Below are 22,009 nucleotides of genomic sequence, written 5' to 3'. Positions count from 1 at the left end.
CTGTGTAACTCAAAATATTTCTTTTTTCAGCTTGACTTCCAGGAAACTCAGAACTAAATCTAAGTATTTAGATTTAATATTGCATTCCCAGGTATCCTCTTTGATATTGAGAACTCCCCAACCACCCCCTTAAATATATGCCTCTTATTCTCTTTACCTTTGCTTAAATGATATAATACATTCATCTTTTATTGAAAGCTTCTGCTAATGCATTTTCAAAAGAGGGGACTGTGCAAATAATCTGTCAATAAATAAATACGTCACTTTCCTACACCTTATGGAATAGGTGAGGGAGTGGGGTCAGGAGACAGGAAACCTCAGTTCTAGTCCATCTCTCTTTTGGTCTAGCAGCGTTTCCTCAAGCAGGTCTCTTACACTCTCTAGACCTCATTTCGTTCTCTGAGAAAGGAGTGGTTGGATCTCGGATGTCTCTCCCATGTCCACACCCTCAGCTTGTGGGCCTCACATCATCTTGTTGGTGTGAGGACCATGCTGTCATCTCCAGGAGGTCCAGCTTCAACCTTGGTGACTTGAGTTGCTGCCGGATGCTGGACTCCCAACCAGAGGTGAGTCAGGGTGGGCAGAGGATGGGGCCTGATATGGGGGGGGGTGGGGGCTCCAGCAGGGGGAACCCAGGCAGCCTCACTGGGGTCAGAGAGGGAGGTCACAGGTAATGCCCGTCACACAATGGGTCAAATCCGTGGGCCTAAAGGGTCCTCTAATGTGTGAGTGTGTTGGTAGTTGGGGAGGAAGGAGTGGGATAGAGGGTAGGAGAGTAGAATTAAAACAAATCAAAAAAAACTGTAGACACTGACCTTGATTAAAAATATGTGAAAAATAATGAAGCAAGAGGAAACAATATTTTTTTAAATCTTGTCTTTGTAAAAGTAATAAATGAGCTACTCACCATTTATGCCTGATTCCCCAGATACACTGACTGATTTTGTTGCAAAATAATGGCTTGCATGCTACTGAGTAAGTCAACTTAATGCTTTATGTGATTCCAACTCTAACCATCTTGATATATGCTTAGCCCTTAGGGTTTGCTTGCTGAAGTAGCACAACTATCTGCTCATAACTTTTAAAATAGAAAAATAGACATTGTTTTTTTTTGGTTCTCCTGAACAGAGACTAGGGACCTTGTGTATCCATGGAGGCTGCTGGGAGTAGCAGCAGAGCGTGGTACAAAGGGGCCTCGAGTCAGGCAGATCCAGGTTCAAATTCCAGCTCAGCGACTTACTTATTAACTATGAGAACTTGGGAAAGTTAGCCTCTCAGCCACAGTTTCTTGTTCTCTTGAGAGGGTGAAGAGAGCTGCATTTGGTTGCCTCATTCCCTTATGTAATAATTTTTCAAAACCTTGATTTTTCTCCATTTTAGTGTTAGGAAATGCTCCAGCTCCAGACTGAGTATGATCTTTAATCCTGTTGTAACATCTTTTTTACTTTATCTGTATCACTATGTAGTTCCCAGAGCCCAGTATCTTTTATTGCTGGGACCAGCATAAGAACATAGAAGTGGAGTTAAAGTCAAGATTCTGCTCCCTTTCATTGAACTGTAATAAAGTAATATCATGAAGACTGAATATATCCCCAGAGTTACCAGTATCTGTCAAAAGAGATAACACTGAATTATTCCTTTACCCTAAAGAAAAACCACTGTGAGTGCTGCAAACAACTAGAGACACAGAAGAGGATTTAAGCAGAACCTAATCTTAGATAAATATTAGGTTTCATATATGGCCATGCAAGCAATTGAGTGTCAAAAGGCAGCACTGTCTTTTAGAAATGGATACAAATTGAACATACTTATCACAAGTTCACAGGGATTATCATCTTTAATCAGGCTTTTAAGGGTTTAATTAAAGTAGATTTTGCTTTAAGAGAGGAACAGATGTATGCATATTATAAAATCATAGATGAATGCATTTATGCAGCATTGTACAGTGGTTTTACATTATTCTGAAGGTTCAGCCTTTCAACGTAGAATAATTTTGTGAATGCCACTATTTCCTTTCACCCGAATCTTTGTTAAAGCAAGAATGGATCCCCACAACTCTTTTCCAGGATGACGAAATCAGGACAGCAACAGTGATTTATGGGTGTCTGTGGCCTCGTTTTAAGCAGTTTGTCCACCTATCCAATATCAAGAGATCCAGGGGATACAGATATAGCAGAACTATTTGCATGAACCTTACAGCAAACAGAGGCTTAACTTTAAGGCTTTGCCTCTTCCTATTTGGACAATTAGGAGGAATTCCAAAGCCCCCTTCAGAAAATTTCAAGCCACTAACGTGGCTGGAAAATGAAGGAACCATTCTTCAAACCAAACTTAGTTTGCTACAGTCATTTTCCATGATTTATAAGAGTCTGGTAGCCATTCTTTTCATTCATTTATTCATTTGTTCACTAATTCTTTTGTTCATTAATTTAGCAAATATATATTGAATGCCCCTATGGCAGACATTATTCTAAGCGCTGGAGACATAGCAAGAAAATGACAAACGAGGTCCCTGTTCTCATGTTGCTTACATTCTAATGGAGAGAGATACTATATGCATACCTTCGTGCATTAATATATGTAAAATAATATGTAAGTTTATATATAAAGAAACCAGAACTATAGTCTATAGCAGTAAATGTGATACAGAGAAATGAAGCAGAATGAGTGAGTGAGTTAGTGAGTAGAATGAATGCAAGTGAGTTTAGTTTAGGTAGTCATGCAAGGCCCCTCTGGGGAAGTGAGATCTAATATCAATTATAAATATAAGAAGCAGTAATCCACATGGACCCAAGACCTCCTTGTACCAGGTAGATGCAGAAAGCTTTGCTTCTGCACCAGTGCAAACTCAGTGAGTGACTCCTCTGAGTTAGGACAATGGGTTTCTAGAAGACTCTTGTTTAAATAAAATGTTGTTATTTATAAGCTGAGAACATTAGCCATCATCACCTTAGTAAGAAGTCAGATTGGTTATCCAGTCATCTGGTAGTATTAAAGAGACAGATATGGCCATTAAAGAAGTGTGCCTGGAAAGACAGGGTGTGGTGGGCTGTTACTAACAGTGGGAGTAGGATGGAGTAGGGAGGGAGTACAGGCCTGGGGGGCAAACCGCAGCCTGTGAGCCCTGCGTTCTTGGTGCCAGGTGAAACCTATTTTTCTGTGTTACTTACCTTTGGTATATCCTCCCTAACTTCCTCTATGTTTCAAAAGCTGCTTGCGAAGGTTCTCGCAGCCCTTCCCCAAAGCTAGCTTTTCTAGCCCACACAGAGTGGGTTGTAAGTGGGTTACAATCAAAAGGTGCCAGCTTCCAAGCTTCACTGCTATGGGGGAAGGATGTTATGAAGTGGTGATGGAAGATGGGGACATGATAGAATCACATGCATGGGGGTTTTGTCTGTGTCCTTGGTGGTTGATCCTCCAGGGGTGCTGTACCAGGAATTCATCTTTTAAAACAGTGGTGTCTGAGGGAGATAAAGAGTCCCTGCCACCATGAAGAAATTTGGACAGAAATATGCCGAAGAACTACAGAATTACAGAGTTACAGATGCAACCTTTCGCGTGAATGTTGGCAGCCCAGAAGGGGTCGGCTGAACAAAAAGCCTGCAGCAGTGGCCTGGAAGACAACTATTGGCAGGCTGAAATCAGCTACTGGCAGCCACAGAAAAAGGAAAACGCAGCAGGGAGCAGGAACTACAGAAAGCTAGAGAGGAAAGAGTCTAGGAGGGCGCCTGCAGGTGGCAGAGAGAGCAAGGTCACAAGGATTTGCAGCAAGGACAGAAAATCCCTCATAACAGAATGACTTCTCTGAGGTTTTGGCAACATCCTTAAAGAGAGAAGGACTCGGTTCCAGGGTTCACAAGCCTAGAACTCTCCCTGGCTGCCAATCAAAACCTCTTAAGAAAGAACTGATGGTCATCATCAAACTTACACGAGGGCAGCACGCTTGTAAGTAGGCATTTTATGTTTAACTAAACTGGTTAACAAATTCTGGTCCATTTATAAATTATGTGGAGACATGACTCCAGTGACGAATTGTTGTTTCTATAATAAAGAAATGTGAGGAGGCATTTCCTGGAGCAGAAGTATCTGAATTCAGGTGTTCTTGCAGACTGGCTGCTGATTGAACTGCTGCTCGGGCAAAGTCAAGCTGCCTCCAGCTGGAGCTCCCACTCTCACTAACTTATGGGGAGAAAAGCAGATGTATTGTTTCTCTGAAAGAAAGTATTAACGATGACCTCTGAAAGAGGAAAAGGATACATTTGCTGTTCTTCACCCATATCTTGTGAAGATTTGCATGTACATATATTCTTCACCCATATATTACAGGGATTTGCATGTACATATATTCTGAAAGATGGGAGTAGTTAAGGATAGTGGTTCTACAATTAATCTCTTCTTATGAAATATAACTTTCCTCTAAAATGTATTTTTAGAAATGTCACCACATACATTTTGTTTGTAGTTTTGTACATTAAAATTGATTGACTATAAGGACAAATATTGGAATTAAAATTCCACTTGTGATAAAATGAAACATTGTCATGCTATAATTCTTTACTTCTTTGACAGTTTCTTCTCTGGGTGCCAGGATGCTACACTCTCCAGGTGTACTGCCAATTTCACTGGCCACTCCTCCTTAGTCTCCCTTGCTGGATCTCCCTCATCTCCCCTAACTGTTAACATCTAACCAAGGATGTCTTCTCATCTGTTTCTACGTTTATTCTCTTTGCCATCTCACCCATTGCATGGCTTTAAATGCCATCTATATGCTGTCAACTTATAATTTTACTTCTCCAGTCCAAATTTCTCATGTAAACTTCAGATTCATAAATCCACCTGTTTACTTGGCCTCCATTTGATGTCTACTACCCCCAAATTTTCACCTAGTATTTTCTATCCCAATTATGATAACTCCATCCTTGTGGTTGTTCAGGGCAAAAACCTGGGAGTCATTCTTAACTCTTGTCTTTCTCTCAAAATTCACATCAAATTGTCAACAAATTTTGTTGGATTTGCCTTAAAAATGTATCTAGAGTCTAACTACTTCTCACTACCTCCACTGCTATCACCCTGGTCCATCATCTCTACTGCATTAGCCCTCTTACTCCTCTCCGTGCTTCTGCCCTTAGCCCCAGTAGGCTTGTCCCAACTCAGCAGCCAGTGTGATCTTGTTAAAAGCACGTCACATCTAGTCACCTCCCTATTCAAAGCCCTCTAATGGCTTCCCACTTCGCTCAGAGTGAAGGTCACAGTGACCACAAAATCTGCACCCCCGCCATCTCCTACCACTCTCCATTGCTGCACATCTCCATCACTCTCCTCCAGCCACACTGGTCTCCTTGTTCCTCCAACACATCCTATATGCTTCTGCCTGCTGTCCATAGATTTGCATTTCCCAGACTGCTCTTCCCCCAGATATCCATGTGGCATTTTCCTAAATGGCACCCTCTCTGTGCACCCTTCTCAACCATGCTATTTCAAATTATGGTCTAATAACTCATCATCCCTGTTTCCTTTCCCTGCCTTATTTTTCGCCATAGCACTCTTCAGCATCTAACATATTACTAGGTTGTTATACCTTACTCTTTATTGTTGTTGTTTGTCTCCCTCACTAGACTCCATAAAGGCAGAGATTTTGTCTGTGTTGTCCGCTGCTGTATCCCCAGTGCCTGGGCACTCAGCCGCTAGTTGATGCACAGGAGAAATTCCTTCTTTCTTTAGGAAGAAAAAGATTAAGATAAATCTTATCAACCAAAGATCTAATTTAAAAAAAAAGGCTTCTTAGTATTGTGTCATGCACTCAGTAGGCATGCTATAAAACACATTCGAATCGATCACATGTCTTATGGACTTTTTTCCTGAAAAAAAGATAATTGCTGTGTGAAATGCAAAACACTGCAGTCTGAAAAAAATTGCTCCAACGTTATCTTGGACCTCATTGTTAATACCTGAGTACTGCTTCCCACTCAAAAACATTATTTTAGATGATGCTATTCTGCTTTAGATGGGAATTTTTCATAGTCAATTTAATAAAGAATATTTTATTCACTTTACAGCTTTTCTCTCTTCCATCAATAACGTTTACAATTTTTTATCTAGATGATGACTACGAAAATAATTCAAAATCACAAAGAATAGTTATACTGATTGGTGCTCACGAAAATTATATTTTCTTCAATAGGTTTCCTTAGTGCTGGTCAAAGGTTAGTGATTCTATTGGAATAATTCCACCAAAAAAAAAAAATGCATGCCACACCCATATTTGGTTTCTAAATACCATTCTCCACCAAAAGGAACCAGAGCTTCTTGGAGAAATGGCTGATTCCATACCTGAGGCAAGGAAAGTGCAAGTTGTGCCTGAGAATCCTGTTGTGCCTAAAAGCAAGAAAAGTCTCAAGAGCTAATAGGATTATGTCAAGAGGACAAAAGAGTGCACTAGAACGGGTTCTTCCTGGCCAAATTTGGGATAATTTGAGTATCAAAAAGAATAATGACAGGGGCCACCAGGTGGCATAGTGGTTAAGTTCGGCATGCTCCACTTCGGTGGCCTGGAATCCCGGGCTCAGATCCCGGACATGGACCTATACCACTCATCAAGCCATGCTGTGACAGCATCCCACATACAAAAGAGGAAGATGGACACAGATGTTAGCTCAGGGCCAATCTTCCTCAAGCAAAAAGAGGAAGATTGGCAACAGATGTTAGCTTAGGGCCAATCTTCCTCACCAAAAAAAAAAAAAAAAGAATAATGACAGAAACCATTTATAACATTGATTTGAACAAAATTCACAAAACAGTAATGACTTCCCCCACCAAAAAGAGATTGAGAGAGAGGGAGAAAAGAGTGTGAAGAAGAAAAGCTCTTCTTAATGAAGAATGTCAGCTGACAAATGTAGGAGGAATGGTGGAATTAGAAAATCATTATTTTGCAACCCATGCTAAAATTGTCGGGTGAAAGACTGTCGCTTTACAGGATATTCACACAGTGCCAAATTATCACCCAGAGATTACTTGCTGTCTACAAAGAGAACACTTTAACTTTTCAGTGGAGAGAGGTGGCAGTTACCGCTTGAACCAAGTGATCCCACTCGAAATGACTCCTAGGGGATAATCTTCACATGACATCTCCCTGATGTGATACAGTGGAAAGTTTACATTACTATGAAGTGTTCTTGCCACATGGCTGAATCTAATCAAGCCACTAGACTTCACTTCCACGTTACAGGAAAGATGCATATGTGAACAAGTGAAACCCGTGATGAAACACAAACAAATCTAGAACCTGGGATAGTCTACAACATAACAGCCTTGACTTTTCAAAAAATCCATTGTCGTGGGATAAAAGAAAAATAAGGGGACTATTCTAGATGTAAAAGGTACAGAGCTATAACAACCGAGTAATACAGTGTATGAAGTTAAGTTGATATAGGATAAGAAAAATATCTATAAAAAATATTTTTAGGGATATTTAAATGTGGAATGGATGTTAAGTGATGTTATGAAACTATTTTTACTTAGCTTTTTTTCAGTTTTATATTGGTATTGTGGTCATTAGGAGAATATCATTCTTAGGAAATGCTGAGGTACAAGAGTTAAGTGGCATGATATTTGCAATTCATTTACAAATGATTCAGGAAAAAGGCAAATAGATGTGTGTGTATATATATACACACATATGTATGTGTATGCATACATGTGTGTGTATATATATAGAGAGAGAGCATGCACAAATGTGGAAAAATATTAAAAATTGTCGAATCTTGGTAAAGGGTATCTAGGAGTTTATTATACTATTCTTTCAGTTTTTTGGTATTATTGAAATTTTTCAGAATAAAAAGTTGGAAAAAGCAAAAATACATGTAAATTAACTTTAAAAACACACTACTCCACTGATGTTTTGCCCCTTGATGGATTATTTTACAAATATTTTATTTGCATCATGTCTCAATAAATTCAACTGTGATAGAAAATAGCCACTGCCAGGATGAAGAAAGCAGAACTTGCTTTCAAGTCCTCGGTACATAACCCACTAGCTGGTAATGGAAGGCAACTCATTTTTGACCCTTGACGCTTGGTTTCCTCATTTGCATAATGGGAATAATGTCTTGCCCACTCATGACATTAGAAGATAATGCATACTATAAACAATTATAAGGCATGCATTCAGCCCAAAGTAATATATGGCTGGATTCCTTTTTCTTCTCCTGCAGAGTGAAAATGTCTTCATGAAAGAGGAGAGTTTGACCCTAGGTATTCATGAACAGCTTACCCTTTAGACCACAAAGTCTACACATGGCCACAAGCACTGTAGATTCTGTTTCAATATGCCTGACACTGGCTTTCTACGCTCCCTTCAAATAATCTAACTTTTTTCTCTGTAAAAGGAGCACAGCACTCCATCTAGTTGACCAAGGCCTGAAAGAGAATGGAAAACATTCAGTGACTTGATGTCCTACCATGGTGGTAGTGGCACCTCTAGGAGGCTCGCTGTCAGCCCAAGTGCTCTGTAGCTGTCTCTAACTCTTGGGCCTGCTCCTAAGGTAGGATAAACCCAGCCATCTGAATCTTCCCATCAGAGGACCTGGAACAAGGCTGTGCTCAGCTCAAGAGTCTCATATGTAGAGAGGAGTCTCCATGGTGCTGAGCACCCCAGCTCCTGGGCAAGTAACCATTGAGTGGTTGCAGCAGCCAGCACTGTCAGGGCCAGCATGAACTGGAGGGTTGCTGAGAGATCTGCCATTGAGGAACCTCTCAGGTTGCTTCTGTGACTGGAGGATGGCCCAGGGATGAGTGCTGGGGGAGAAGAAGAGGCTTCAAGCCTCAGTGATGCTCATAAGCTACTTGAGGATCAGGACAGTGGTGTGGGCATTGCAGCTCTCCATATGCCATCATGATGGTGGTAGTCATTACAGACAATTGATTTGTCCACCTTCTTCCCCGCCACCCGCCTCTCTGGCTGCATGCCACCCTTTTGTGATCACTGTTTCCCTTCTAGGCTGTTCTTAGTGTTCACTTAATTTCACCCATATTGACTATTGGGGACAGAAGGAGGTGGAGGAAATCTTGATGCTATTATTCTTTCTCCACCCTGCATGTACTGGGAACAGATCTCTGCACTCCCCACTCCCAAGGATGGCCCGATTGAAGTAGGTGGGCCAAAGCTCTGTCCCCATCCATTATTTCCACAATCCTCTTTTGGCTCCCTTTCCTCTCTTTTCCTCCCTTTCCTGCATCTCTTTCATGCCACTTCCACACTGGCTGTCTGCTTCTCCTTGTTCCCTCCTCTAATGCCAACACCCCTAATGCAGTGTTATTCAAGCTGATTCAAACTCAGATGTCCTAGAACAAGCAGGTAATGTGAACAAGGTCTGCCTGCTCTGGGGGGAGCAGCCTCACCTCAGCTTCAGGGAACGTAGCCCTGGATGTGGGCCAGAGCTTGCCAGGGCTGCCACGAATATATTATTTTATATTTTTTATTTCAAGAAGCCCCCAAATCTAGATTTTCATATGAAATCTCCCGAAATTATAAATGTTAGCAAAATAATTCACATTTTAAAATAATACTGTGCAGGCCAAAGAAAACATCAACTCTAACAGGCTGTCATTTGCAAGCTCTGGCTTAAACTCACTGGGGGCTCTCCCAATGAAGGGGCCAGTGGCCAACGAGAGAGGATCTCAACCCTATAAGAGCCAACATTGCTCCTATTTTATAACACATATGTAGTGACACCACCTTTACTAACTTGAAGTAAAATTTATAGATAGTATAGCCTATCTCCATAAACAATTTTTAAAAATTTGATATGATACCCTAAGTTTGATCCAAAGGGAAAAGAAAAATAACTTAAAATGAAATAATACATAGTTTGATGAACATACTCAAACACAACTACACTACAAGATTTCTAGAATGTCCTGCAAGGAATGGTACCAACCCTCGTTAGATTCTTTCTTCTGGAACGAGCAGGGTCTGTCCGTGAGGGTGTGTTCTCCTGGCCCCTCTCCCCTTGTAGAAAGAGCTGCTACTTGGCAGTCACCTTCAATTTGTCCCTAACTTGATATGAGAACTCTTTGCTCATGGCCAAGAGATAAAAGAACCGCTCTCACACCACCCCATCGCTTTGGGATTTCCTCCCCCAAACATTTCTCCCTGTTTCCTGGTCCTCCCTCTTTCCTGGGTATCAGATCCCTTTTCAGGTACAGTTGAATGTACCTCAAAATAGCAGAAACATAGAACCAAAATATTCCCCTTCTCCCAGAGTCAGCAATTTAAATTAAAGGCGTAAACAGAGATAAGATTTTGCTAACATCACTAATTGCATTTTAGTATTCAATTTGTTCTTGGAGGATTAAACTCACTCTCAATATAAATTCATTATGGGTGTTTCTCTGCTGCTTATTATGTCCTTACATTCCTGTGCTTTAGTAAGTTAAAAAGGCTGTTTCAGTTCCTTTTTTAATCCCCAACTATTAATTTTCTAAAGTGGAGTTTTTAATATAAATCATGGGTTCGAATAACAAAGAGTTGCTGGCAATTTTCTGTTGCTTTCACAGTTTATAAATTATTCTCACCTTTATAAAAATCATAAGTATACTTGTATGTCCAACGAGGGTTGGGACGTTGGGAATTTCTTTGTTTCAGTTGAATAGTTCCTCAGCCAGTTCCTTGTCAAGTTCAGTACTTCAAATGACGATGTTACCAAGTTACCTGTTCAAATGCGGCTGAAAGAAGGTCTATGACTGTATCCATTATTACAGCAGACCCCCGTGCAATCCCTGAAACGTGGGAATAAATAGGTGATTACAGAAGAAGGTCATTTAGAGTTAATTCTGACACATAATCTGTAATCTATTCTGCCAACATTAATTAATGCTAGTTGCTAATGATTCTCCCTACTTTCATCTTTTAAATTATTTTCTTTTCCAAATGTAATTAAATAATAACATTCAGAACAGGCATTTACGTTTGCTGTCTTTCCAGATTCACATTTACAATGTGATGGGGTTTAGATTTCAAGACAAACATGACTCTTAGACATGCAAATTAGTACCGGCCTTCAGGCTCAAATTTGAATAAATTGGGTCAGGAATAAACTAAATGAGCCTGCCAGCAAGTAGCTTTCATAAAGTGATGTGGCTACTTGATATTTCATCTTCTCTGCAACTCCTTGATTACTGTAATTTCTTTGCATCTCTATACCTTCTTTCTTCCGATTCTTGTCACGTCCATTCCCTCCTTCCCTCTCAGACCCCATGTAAATTAGGTCTCTTGGCTGACCTTCCATTGCTACAAAATCTGGCTTGGTTATAGGACACAGGCTTACTTGATAAACCATTTTCTGCCAACTATCATTTTCTCTGCCTGGAATGCTCTCTCGTCCTCCCTCCACATCCTTTCATCAGACTAACACCAACTCATTCTTTAGGTGTCAGCTTAAGCCACTTCCTTCAAAAGGCCTGAATCCATGGAAGGGGAATAAAAATTTAAAAGCAACACAGATAGGATATATTCAGTTTCCCCAGATCCAGCTTTGACCTAGTTTATGACCCATTCTGATTTCTATTTAGAGCCTGGATATATGTTAAGAGTGCCCTAGACTCCCTCTGTCCTAAGATTCATCACACTTTTTATAATTACTCATTCTTTTGTCTATTTGCCTGATAAAACATAGGCTCTATAAAGGCAAGTGCAATATCTGTTCACTGTTATCTCCCCAGGTCTAGCATTATGCCTATTACAGTATAGGTATTCAATAAAAATTTGTTGAGTAAGCGAATGCATCCATAGAGATGCCATAGAGCAGAGATCTGCAAACTACAATCCATGGGCCAAATCTAGCCTAACTTTGTAAATAAAGCTGTATTGAAACACAGCCACATTCATTCATTTATATATTGTCAATGATTTCTTCCACACTACAGTGGCAGAGTCGAGCAGTTGTGACAGAAACCATATGGTCTGTAAAGCCTAAACTATTTACTATCTAGCCCTTTACAGAAAAAGTTTACCAACACCTGCCATAGAAATAGCCATATTGTTCTGGGTTTTTATAAATTCCAATATTAATCAACACAGAGTAATTACAGAAAACTTTAGAAGATCCAGCTAGAGACCCAAGGTGGGCTCTGATGATAGAGCCTTGGTGGGTCAGATACTTTTTAAGTAAGTCAAACAAGTGACTCCTTGAATTATTCACAATGTCTTAAGAATAAGAATGTGGTTGGGAAGGAAGTTGAAAATGTGTGCATCAAAAATGATGTTATTTGAGAGGTGTCAAGACGGCAGCATAGGTGGACTCTGAACTCACCTCCTCCCATGGACATACCAAATTTACAAGTACTCTTGGAACAATTACCCCCAAGAGAGAACAGAAAACTGGATAAAAAGAATCTCCATAACAAGGGACAGTCCTGACTGAGGTGGAAGAGGCAGAAATTCCTTTCTGGAGAGAAAAAAAGCCACCTTTGCAAGCCGCAGCACTTCATGGCTGGCCAGGAGCAATCCTAAGGTAAGCAGCCTTCCCTGGAAGGGTGGGAGACCTGAGGGAGGGTGCATTACTGCTATAAGCATCTTTTGGACTCAGCACAATCAATACAAGTGTCATAATATCTGGCTTTGCTGGCTATTAACTACAACAGAGAATACCCCCAGAAAAGCTGTCAGACATAAGGCAATAAGGCAAAAAAAGCCAGCTTTTAAAGTGCCCATGCACAAATTCACCCACTTTGGAAAGCAACCTAAAATCACCAGAAAGAAAGATGCAGTCCTTTGGTGAAAAGAGACTGACGTGATAGGCTCTAGGTGCATCTCAGTGAGAGGTGAGACCTCTCCAGGGACTGAGACATTGGTGGCAGCCATTATTGTGACCTAGCACAGGCATGCTGACACAGACGCTGGCAAACACCATTGGAGTTCTTCCCCTAGCCTATTAGCCCAGGGTCTGCCCCACCCACTAGAGCACCAATTTAATCAAACTCAGCCAGGGCAGGCAGCCCACCCTAGGGACTGGCCCCACCCAACAGCAAGCCCTTGGGCAACTCGTGGGCCTGCCTAGGCTGGGTGCCTGGATCCTCTGTAGTCGGGTAACTGGGTCTGCCTCTGTGGGACAGGGCATGTGTGAGAAGCGGGTAGAGTAGGTGGGGCCTCTGCTGTGGGGAGACTGGGTCCACTTCAAGGGGCCGGGACATGCGCATGGGGTAGGACTATGTTAAACGGTGTGTGTGGCCCTGTGGATGGGGGTGCTTGTCAGCTGCAGAAGACTTGTGCTTATCAAACAGCCACATAGGGGATCGGCCCCACTTCCCAAAGCCTGAAATAATGGGATGCTCCGGTGCCTGGGGCCAGCCCCACTCAGCTGCAGTCCTGAGACAGCTGACTGTAGAGTCTTGCAGGCTGGAGGCCTACAGCAATTGTAAGACCCTGAGCTTAGCAACAACTCATGCTAGGGTCCTATTCACTTAACAGAAAAACTGCAACAGAAATGTGCTATTAGACCTTGCAGCCAAATGTGCTGGGGCTCCCCATACCCAATAAAGTGACTGAAGGGTCCATAGCAGCCACACGCAGCTGAGCATTATGACTAGCTGGCCAGGGGGACAGTCCAGCCTCCCTGGGCGCCTGCAACAAGAGCAACCCTGCCGCAACAGAAGGGCACGCATAGCCCACACAGGGGCCACTCCTGGAACATTTGGAACTGGTGACAAAATGGAAGCACACAGCTGGGCCTTATAAGGTATCTCCTACATAAGGCCACCTCTCCAAGATCAGGAGATGTAGCTGACCCACCTAATACATAGATATAAGCACAGAGAAAGAGGCATAATGAGAAGGCAAAGGAATATGTTCCAAGTAAGGGAACAGGACAAAACCCCAGAAAACGAACTAAATGAAACAGAAATAATCTACCTGACAAAGAGTTCAAACAAAAAGTCATAAGGGGGGCAGGCCTGGTGGCATCATGATTAAGTTCACACGCTCCGCTTCAGCGGCCCAGGGTTTGCAGGTTCGGATCCTAGGCACAGACCTATGCACCACTCATCAAGCCATGCTGTGGTGGTGTCCCATATATAAAATAGAGGAAGATGGGCACAGATGTTAGCTCATGGACAATCTCCTTCACCAAAAAAAAAAGAGTCATAAGGATGCTTACTGGTCTTGGGAGAAGAATGGATGAACTCAGTGAGAACATCAACAAAGAACTAGAAAATATAAAAAAAAACCAATTAGAAATGAAGAATACAATACTGGAAATGAAAAATTCACTAGAGGGACTCAACAGCAGAGTAAATGAGATAGAAGAATGGATCAGCGAGCTGGACAAAAGACTAGAGGAAGTCACCCAAGCTGAACAGATAAAGGAAAAAGAAATTAAAAAGAACAAGAACTGCCTAAGGGATCTCTGGGACAACATCAAGCACACTAACATTCGTATTATAGATGTCCAAGAAGGAGAAGAGAGAGACAAAGGGGCAGAGAATCTATTTGAAGAAATAATAGCTGAAAACTTCCCTAACCTAAGGAAGGAAACAGACATCCAGGTACAGGAAGCACAGAGAGCACCAAACAAGATGAACCAAAAGAGGCCCACACCAAGACACACTGTAAGTAAAATGTCAAGAATTAAAGATAAAGAGAGAATTCTAAAAGCCTCACGAGAAAGGCAATAAGTTACATACAAAGGAAACTCCATAAGGCAACCAGCTGACTCCTCAGCAGAAACCTTACAGGCTAGAAGGGAGTGACACAATATATTTAAAGTGCTGAAAGGAAAAAACCTACAGCCAAGAATACTCTACCCAGCAAGGTTATCATTCAGAATGGAAGGAGAGATAAAGAGTTCCCCAGACAAGCAAAAATTAAAGGAGTTTATCACCAAGAAACCAGTCTTACAAGAAATGTTAAAGAGACTTATTTAAGTGGTAAAAAGAAGACCACAAATAGGAATAAGAAAATTATCAAAAAAAAAAGTCAATAAAATCACTAGTAAAAGGTAGCAGATCAGGGCCGGCCCGGTGGCGCAAGCGGTTGAGTGCACGCGCTCCGCTGCGGCGGCCCGGGGTTCGCTGGTTCGGATCCCGGGCGCGCACCGACACACTGCTTGGTAAGCCATGCTGTGGCGGCGTCCCATATAAAGTGGAGGAAGATAGGCACAGATGTTAGCCCAGGGCCGTCTTCCTCAGCAAAAAAAGAGGAGGATTGGCGGATGTTAGCTCAGGGCTGATCTCCTCACAAAAAAAAAAAAAAAAAAAAAAAAAAAAGGTAGCAGATCAACCACCTATGAAGATAATATGAAGGTCAAAAGAGAACAGTACTAAAATTAGCTATTTCCATGATAAAAGGGTAACAGATACACACACATACAAAAAAACGGTTAGATATGATATTAAAAACATAAAATGTGGGAGGAAGAGAATAAAAGAGTAGAGCTTTCATAAAGAGGTCAAACTAAAGAGAGCATCGACTTAATATAGATTGCTATATACATAGGTTATTATATATGAACCTCATGGTAATCACAAACCAGAAACTTATAATAAATACACAAAAAATTAAGAGAAAGGAACCCAAATATATTACTAAAGAAAGCCATCAAACCACAAGGGAAGAGAGCTAGAGAAGAAGAAAGGAACAGAGAAGAACTATTAAAACACCCAGAAAAAAAGTAACAAAATGGCAATAAGTACATACTTATCAATAGCTACTTTAAATGTCAATGGATTGAATGCTCCAATCAAAAGGCTTAGGGTGGCTGATTGGATAAAAAAACAAGACCCGTATATGCTGCATACAAGAGACATACTTCAAACCTAAAGACACTCACAAACTGAAAGTGAAAGGATGGAAAAATATACTCCATGCAAATGGCAATGAAAAGAGCTGGGGTAGCAATACTCATATCAGACAAAATAGACTTTAAAACAAAAACTGTAACAGGAGGCAAAGAAGGGCACTACATAATGATCAAGGGAACAATCCAACAAGAGGATATAACACTTGTAAATATCTACGCACCCAATGTAAGCACCTAAATATATAAAGCAATTATTAACAGACATAAAAGGAGAAATAGACAGTAACACAATAATAGTAGGGGACTTTAACACTCCACTTACACCAAAGGATAGATCATCCAAACGGAAGATCAATAAGGAAACATTGGCCTTAAACAACACATTACAGCAGATGGACTTAGTAGATATATATACGGAACATTGCATCCAAAAACTTCAGAATACACATTCTTTTCAAATGCACATGGAACATTCTCCAGGATTGATCACATATTAGGACACAAAACAAGTCTCAATAAATTAAGAAAACTGATATGATACCAAGTATCTTTTCTGACCACAATGGTATCAAACTAGAAATCAACTATAGGAAGAAAATCAGAAAAGCCAGAAATATGTGGAGATTAAACAGAATGCTGCTGAACAACAATTGGGTCAATGAACAAATCAAAAGAGAAATCAAAAAATACCTGGAGACAAATGAAAATGAAAATACAACATACTAAAATTCATGGGATACAGCAAAAGCCATTCAAAGAGGGAAGTTTATAGCAATACAGGCCTACCTCAACAAACAAGAAAAATCTCAAATAAACAATCTAACAGTACACCTAAAGGAACTGGAAAAGGAAGAACAAACAAAGCCCCAAATCAATAGAAGGAAGGAAATAATAAAAATCGGAGCAGAAATAGATGAAATAGAGACTAAAAAAACAATAGAAAAAATCAGTGAAACAAGGAGCTGGTTCTTTGAAAAGATAAACAAAATTGACAAACCTTTAGCTAGACTCACCAAGAAAAAAAGAGAGAAGGCTCAAGTAAAATCAGGAATGAAAGAGGAGAAATTACAACAGACAACTTAGAAATACAAAAGATTATAAAAGAGTACTACAAAAAGCTATACACCAACAAATTGGATAATCTAGAAGAAATGGATAAATTCTTAGAATCATACAACCTTCCAAAACTGAATCAAGAAGAAATAGAGAATTTGAATAGACCAATCACCAGCGAGGAGATCGAAACAGTAATCAAAAACCTCCCAAAAAATAAAAGTCCAGGACCAGACAGTTTCCCTGGTGAATTCTAAGAAACATTCAAAGAAGACTTAATACCTATCTTTCTCAAACTCTTCCAAAAAACTGAAGAGGAGGGGAAGCTTCCTAACTCATTCTACGAAGCCAACATTACCCTGAGGCCAAAACCAGACAAGGCCAACACAAAAAAAGAATATTACAGGCCAATATCACTGATGAACATCGATGCAAATATCCTCAACAAAATACTAGTTAATTGAATACAACAATACAATAAAATGATCATACACCATGATCAGGTGGGATTTATTCCAGGGATGCAGGGATGGTTCAACATCTGCATATCAATCAACGTGATATACTACATTAACAAAATGAAGAATAAAAATCACATGATCATCTCAATCAATGCAGAGAAAGCATTTGACAAGATACAGCATCCGTTTATGATAAAAACTCTGAATAAAATGGATATAGAAGAAAAGTACCTTAACATAATAAAGGCCATATATGACAAATCCACAGCTAATATCATTCTCAATGGAGAAAAACTGAAAACTATCCCTCTAAGAACAGGAACCAGATAAGGATGCCCACTTTCACCACTCTTATTTAATATAGTGTGGGAAGTCCTAGCCAGAGCAATCAAGCAAGAAAAAGAAATAAAAGGGATCCAAATTGGAAAGGAAGAAGTGAAACTGTCACTATTTGCAGATGATATGATTTTATATATAGAAAACCCTAAAGAATCCACCAAAAAACTTTTAGAAATAATAAACGAATATGGTAAAGTTTCAGGATACAAAATCAACATACAAAAATCAGTTGCATTTCTATAAGCTAACAACGAAGTAGCAGAAAGAGAAATTAAGAATAGAATCCCATTTACAATTGCAACAAAAAGAATAAAATACCTAGGAATAAACTTAACCAAAGAAGTGAAAGATCTGTACACTGAAAACCATAAAACAATGCCAAAAGAAATTGAAGAAGACACAAAGAAATGGAAAGAGATTCCATGCTCTTGGATTGGAAGAATTAACACAGTTAAAATGTCCATACTTCCTAAAGCAATCTACCAATTCAATGCAATCCCTATCAAATTTCCAGCAACATTTTTCACAGAAATAGAACAAAGAATCCTAAAATTTATATGGAACAAAAAAGACCCTGAATACCCGAGGGAATCCTGAGGAATAAGAAGAAAGCTGGAGGTATCACACTCCCTGATTTCAAAATATACTACAAAGCTATAGTAATCAAAACAGCATGGTACTGGCACAAAAACAGACACACAGATCAATGGAACAGAATCGAGAGCCCAGAAATAAACCCACACATGTACGGATAGCTAATTTTCAACAAGGGAGCCAAGAACATACAGTGGAGAAAGGAAAGTCTCTTCAATAAATGGTGTTGGGAAAACTGGACAGCCACATGCAAAAGAATGAAAGTAGATCATTATTTTATGCTATACACAAAAATTAACTCAAAATGGAAGACTTGAATGTAAGACCTGAAACCATGAAACTTCTAGAAGAAAACATAGCAGTACACTCTTCAACATTGGTCTTAGCAGCATATTTTCAAGTACTATGTCTGACCAAGCAGAGGAAACAATAGAAATAAAAAACAAATGGGACTGCATCAAACTAAAATCTTCTGCATGGCAGAGGAAACCATCGACAAAACGAAAAGACAACCTAACAATTGGGAAAAGATATTTGCAAACCATATATCAGATAAGGGGTTAATATCCAAAATATATAAAGAACTCATACATCTCAACAGCAAAAAATCTAACAACTAGGGGCCAGCCCTGTGGTGTAGCGGTTAAGTTCGCGTGCTCCGCTTGGGCGGCCCGGGGTTCGCAGTTTCAGATGCAGGGCGTGGACCAACTCACTGCTTGTCAAGCTATGCTGTGATGGAGTCCCATACAAAGTAGAGGAAGATGGGCATGGATGTTAGCCCAGGGCCACTCTTCCTTGACAAAAAGAGGAGCATTGGCATCAGATGTTAGCGCAGGGCTAATCTTCCTCATACACACACACAAAAACAAACTAACAACCCAATTAAAAAATGGGCAAAAGATCTCAACAGACGTTTCTCCAAAGAAGATATACAGATGACCAACAGGCACATGAAAAGATGTTCAACATCATTAACTATCAGGGAAATGCAAACCAAAACTACAATGAGATATCACCTCACGCCCGTCAGAATGGCTATAATTAACAAGACAGGAAATAGTAAGTGTTGGAGAGGATGTGGAGAGAAGGGAACTCTCATACACTGCTGGTGGGAGTGCAAACTGGTGCAGCCACTATGGAAAACAGTATGGAGAGTCCTCAAAAAGTTAAGAATAGACTACCATATGATCCAGCTATTCCACTGCTGGGTATTTATCCAAAGAACATGAAAACACAAATGCGTAAAGATACATGCCCCCCTCTGTTCATTGCAGCATTATTCACAATAGCCAAGACTTGGAAGCAACCTAAGTGCCCATCAAGGGATGAATATATATACACAGCGGAATACTACTCAGCCATAAGAAATGATGAAATCCAGCCATTTGTGACAACACGGATGGACCTTCAGGATGTTATCTATCCTAAGCAAAATAAGTCAGAGGGAGAAGGTCAAATACTGTATGATCTCACTCATAAGTAGAAGATAAAAACAACAACAAACAATGACGTAGAGACAGGGACTGGATTGGTGGTTACCAGAGGGGAAGGCGGGAGGTGGGAGGGTGAAAGGGGTGATTAGGAGCATGTGTGTGGTGATGGATTGTAATTAGTGTTTGGGTGGTGAACATGATGTAATCTACACAGAAATCAAAATATAATTATGTATACCTGAAATTTTGTATAATGTTATAAACCAATGTTACCGCAGTAAAAAAAAAATGATGTTATTCACAGGCCATCCTAATTTTTAGACGCATTAGAACATTTATATCGTGGTTAAAATCTCTCAAAGGCTGAAATACTATTTAATTGAATACTTTATCCTCACCAAGTTTTGTTGACTCATCTAAGGAGTGGTAATATCAGCAAAGGAATAAGCTGTGCCTCCTTCATCTCCAAGTGCAATGCTGCTTAAAACAGAACAAACACATCTGATTCATCTTATTGATAAACTAAGAATTCTTAAAGAGGACAAAACTTCAAAATGAAGGTATCCACAATAGCACAGGGCTTTAATTTGCCACCGTACCTAGGCCTTCATTGTGATGCTGGTACTGCCTATATGTATCATGTTGCCATGAAACAAAAAAAAAAACCTAGAGTTCCAAGGCCGTGAGCTGGATGGTCAGCAGAGTGCCTTGCCCATGCTAGATACTTGTTAATATCAAGTGGCAACCACCACACAGGATGGTACACTACATGGGCGTGGGCTATAGAGACAGATCCTTGTATTCCACAACCCAAGAATTATAAGCAAACTTAACAACATGTTATCCATTTTATCCCCAAATGCGTTGTTCCCTACTATTGATTATTTGGGGTAACACTGGATAAACTACAGTCCAGAAGGATGCCTGATCCAACAGTGATTGCTAACATTCTCCTCTTTCTAGATGGACATCCACAGTTGTCGTTCTCTAGCTCATCCTGAGGCCTTGGCTGGACTTTATTCCTGTACCTGTGATGTGGAAATGGCACTGTCTTTTTGAACCTGTCTGTTTCTAGAGAAGCATGGCTCAACCACCTGTGGCTCTGTGATATTGGACAAGTCATCTCTCTAGTTCTTTGAGGATTTCTGAGATCCAGTCTTGGTCCAAAAATGTGTAATTCTAATACCCTTTCTCTCCCAAATCTCAGCTTTTTTTTTTTTTATAATTCCCATTCAGTTCTGTCACACTGTCAACCAAACCTTTCTAGTTACAATGCCCTGTCTGTTTTTGCATTTGGTGACATAGTAAGAGCATCCCCGTCATAAGATCTGCTCCTGAAGAAAAGGTTGAAAAAGAAAGAAGTTTCCTCAGAACTTGACCTCAGCCCCGTGTGGAAGCATATACAAGGCCCCTGACCAGCTGCCTCACCAGCCAGGGAAGACAGTAGAAGGAGAGGCTCTGGGAAAACCTTAGGAAGCATCACTGGGCCCTTCCCTAAAAGCCCAGCCTGACCTCTTCTGGTGTGTTGATGAGGAAAAGACCCTGCCAAGAAAAGAGACACAGTCACTGACAGGAGCTGAAAGCAATGTTTTCCTAAGAGCTATGAAGTCTGCTTATTTAGCTGACAAACAAGGCAAATCCTAGTGATTATTTTTTTACTTGAAAGTGCTTATTTCTGTCTCTTATAAAATTCTTAAGCCTCAATATTTATTCTAATGCTCAAAACTTACTCTTATCCTCAAAATATATTTCCTAGCAATTCTTCCACTCTTCCCCTTAAGAACACCTCAGTCCATCTGGGCCACAGGCAGTGGGATCTCTCACGCCAGGTTTCCATGGAGAAAAAAAGAAAGAAAAAAAGGAAATATATCTTTAATTTTCTGTAAATTTAAATTTCTTTAAATTTCCTCAAGTCCAGCCTCCTGACACTTGTTAGCCCATCTGTGTTTCTGCTGGGCTCTGAGTATGTTGGTGTATTTTGGCAGCTACCCTGTAAGGAACAATCATTTGGATTTAATAGTGGAAATCAATCCATCTGACCCCCTGATGTACCAATTCTGACCATGGTAACATCACAGCACTGGCATGGTACAGTAATTTGATGAGTGCATGAAGCATAATAGAAATGGAGGGGATGCTCATGCCATGCTGTTGAGAGAAAAGAGAAAGTCATTATATATCTCGCAAACTGATATACGCACAGGACATATTTTCTTCCTTCATTACAAGTTAACAGCCCTCAGATAAATTTACATAATCATTATGACTGTGCCAAAGCTAAGGAAAATGTAACTCAGCTCTAACTGACGCCTACATGACATGCTGATGGATGTGTCCA

General features: G+C 40.3%; 1 protein-coding gene across 1 annotated transcript in view; it reads right to left on the bottom strand.

Moving 5' to 3' along the window:
* UPP2 (uridine phosphorylase 2) overlaps positions 1-22,009 on the bottom strand; it is a 40,308-nt gene that overhangs the window by 3,466 nt on the left and 14,833 nt on the right. The window contains 8 exon segments of the mRNA XM_058549750.1: positions 8,270-8,368; positions 8,371-8,415; positions 10,573-10,593; positions 10,596-10,705; positions 10,707-10,776; positions 12,010-12,015; positions 21,712-21,753; positions 21,756-21,819. Coding sequence (XP_058405733.1) covers positions 8,270-8,368; positions 8,371-8,415; positions 10,573-10,593; positions 10,596-10,705; positions 10,707-10,776; positions 12,010-12,015; positions 21,712-21,753; positions 21,756-21,819 — 457 coding nt within the window.

The sequence above is a fragment of the Diceros bicornis genome, chromosome 10, assembly GCF_020826845.1.
Source record: "Diceros bicornis minor isolate mBicDic1 chromosome 10, mDicBic1.mat.cur, whole genome shotgun sequence".
Classification (NCBI taxonomy): Eukaryota; Metazoa; Chordata; class Mammalia; order Perissodactyla; family Rhinocerotidae; genus Diceros; species Diceros bicornis.
The sequence above is the reverse complement of the archived record's forward strand: the minus strand, read 5'-3'. Positions and strand labels throughout refer to the sequence as shown.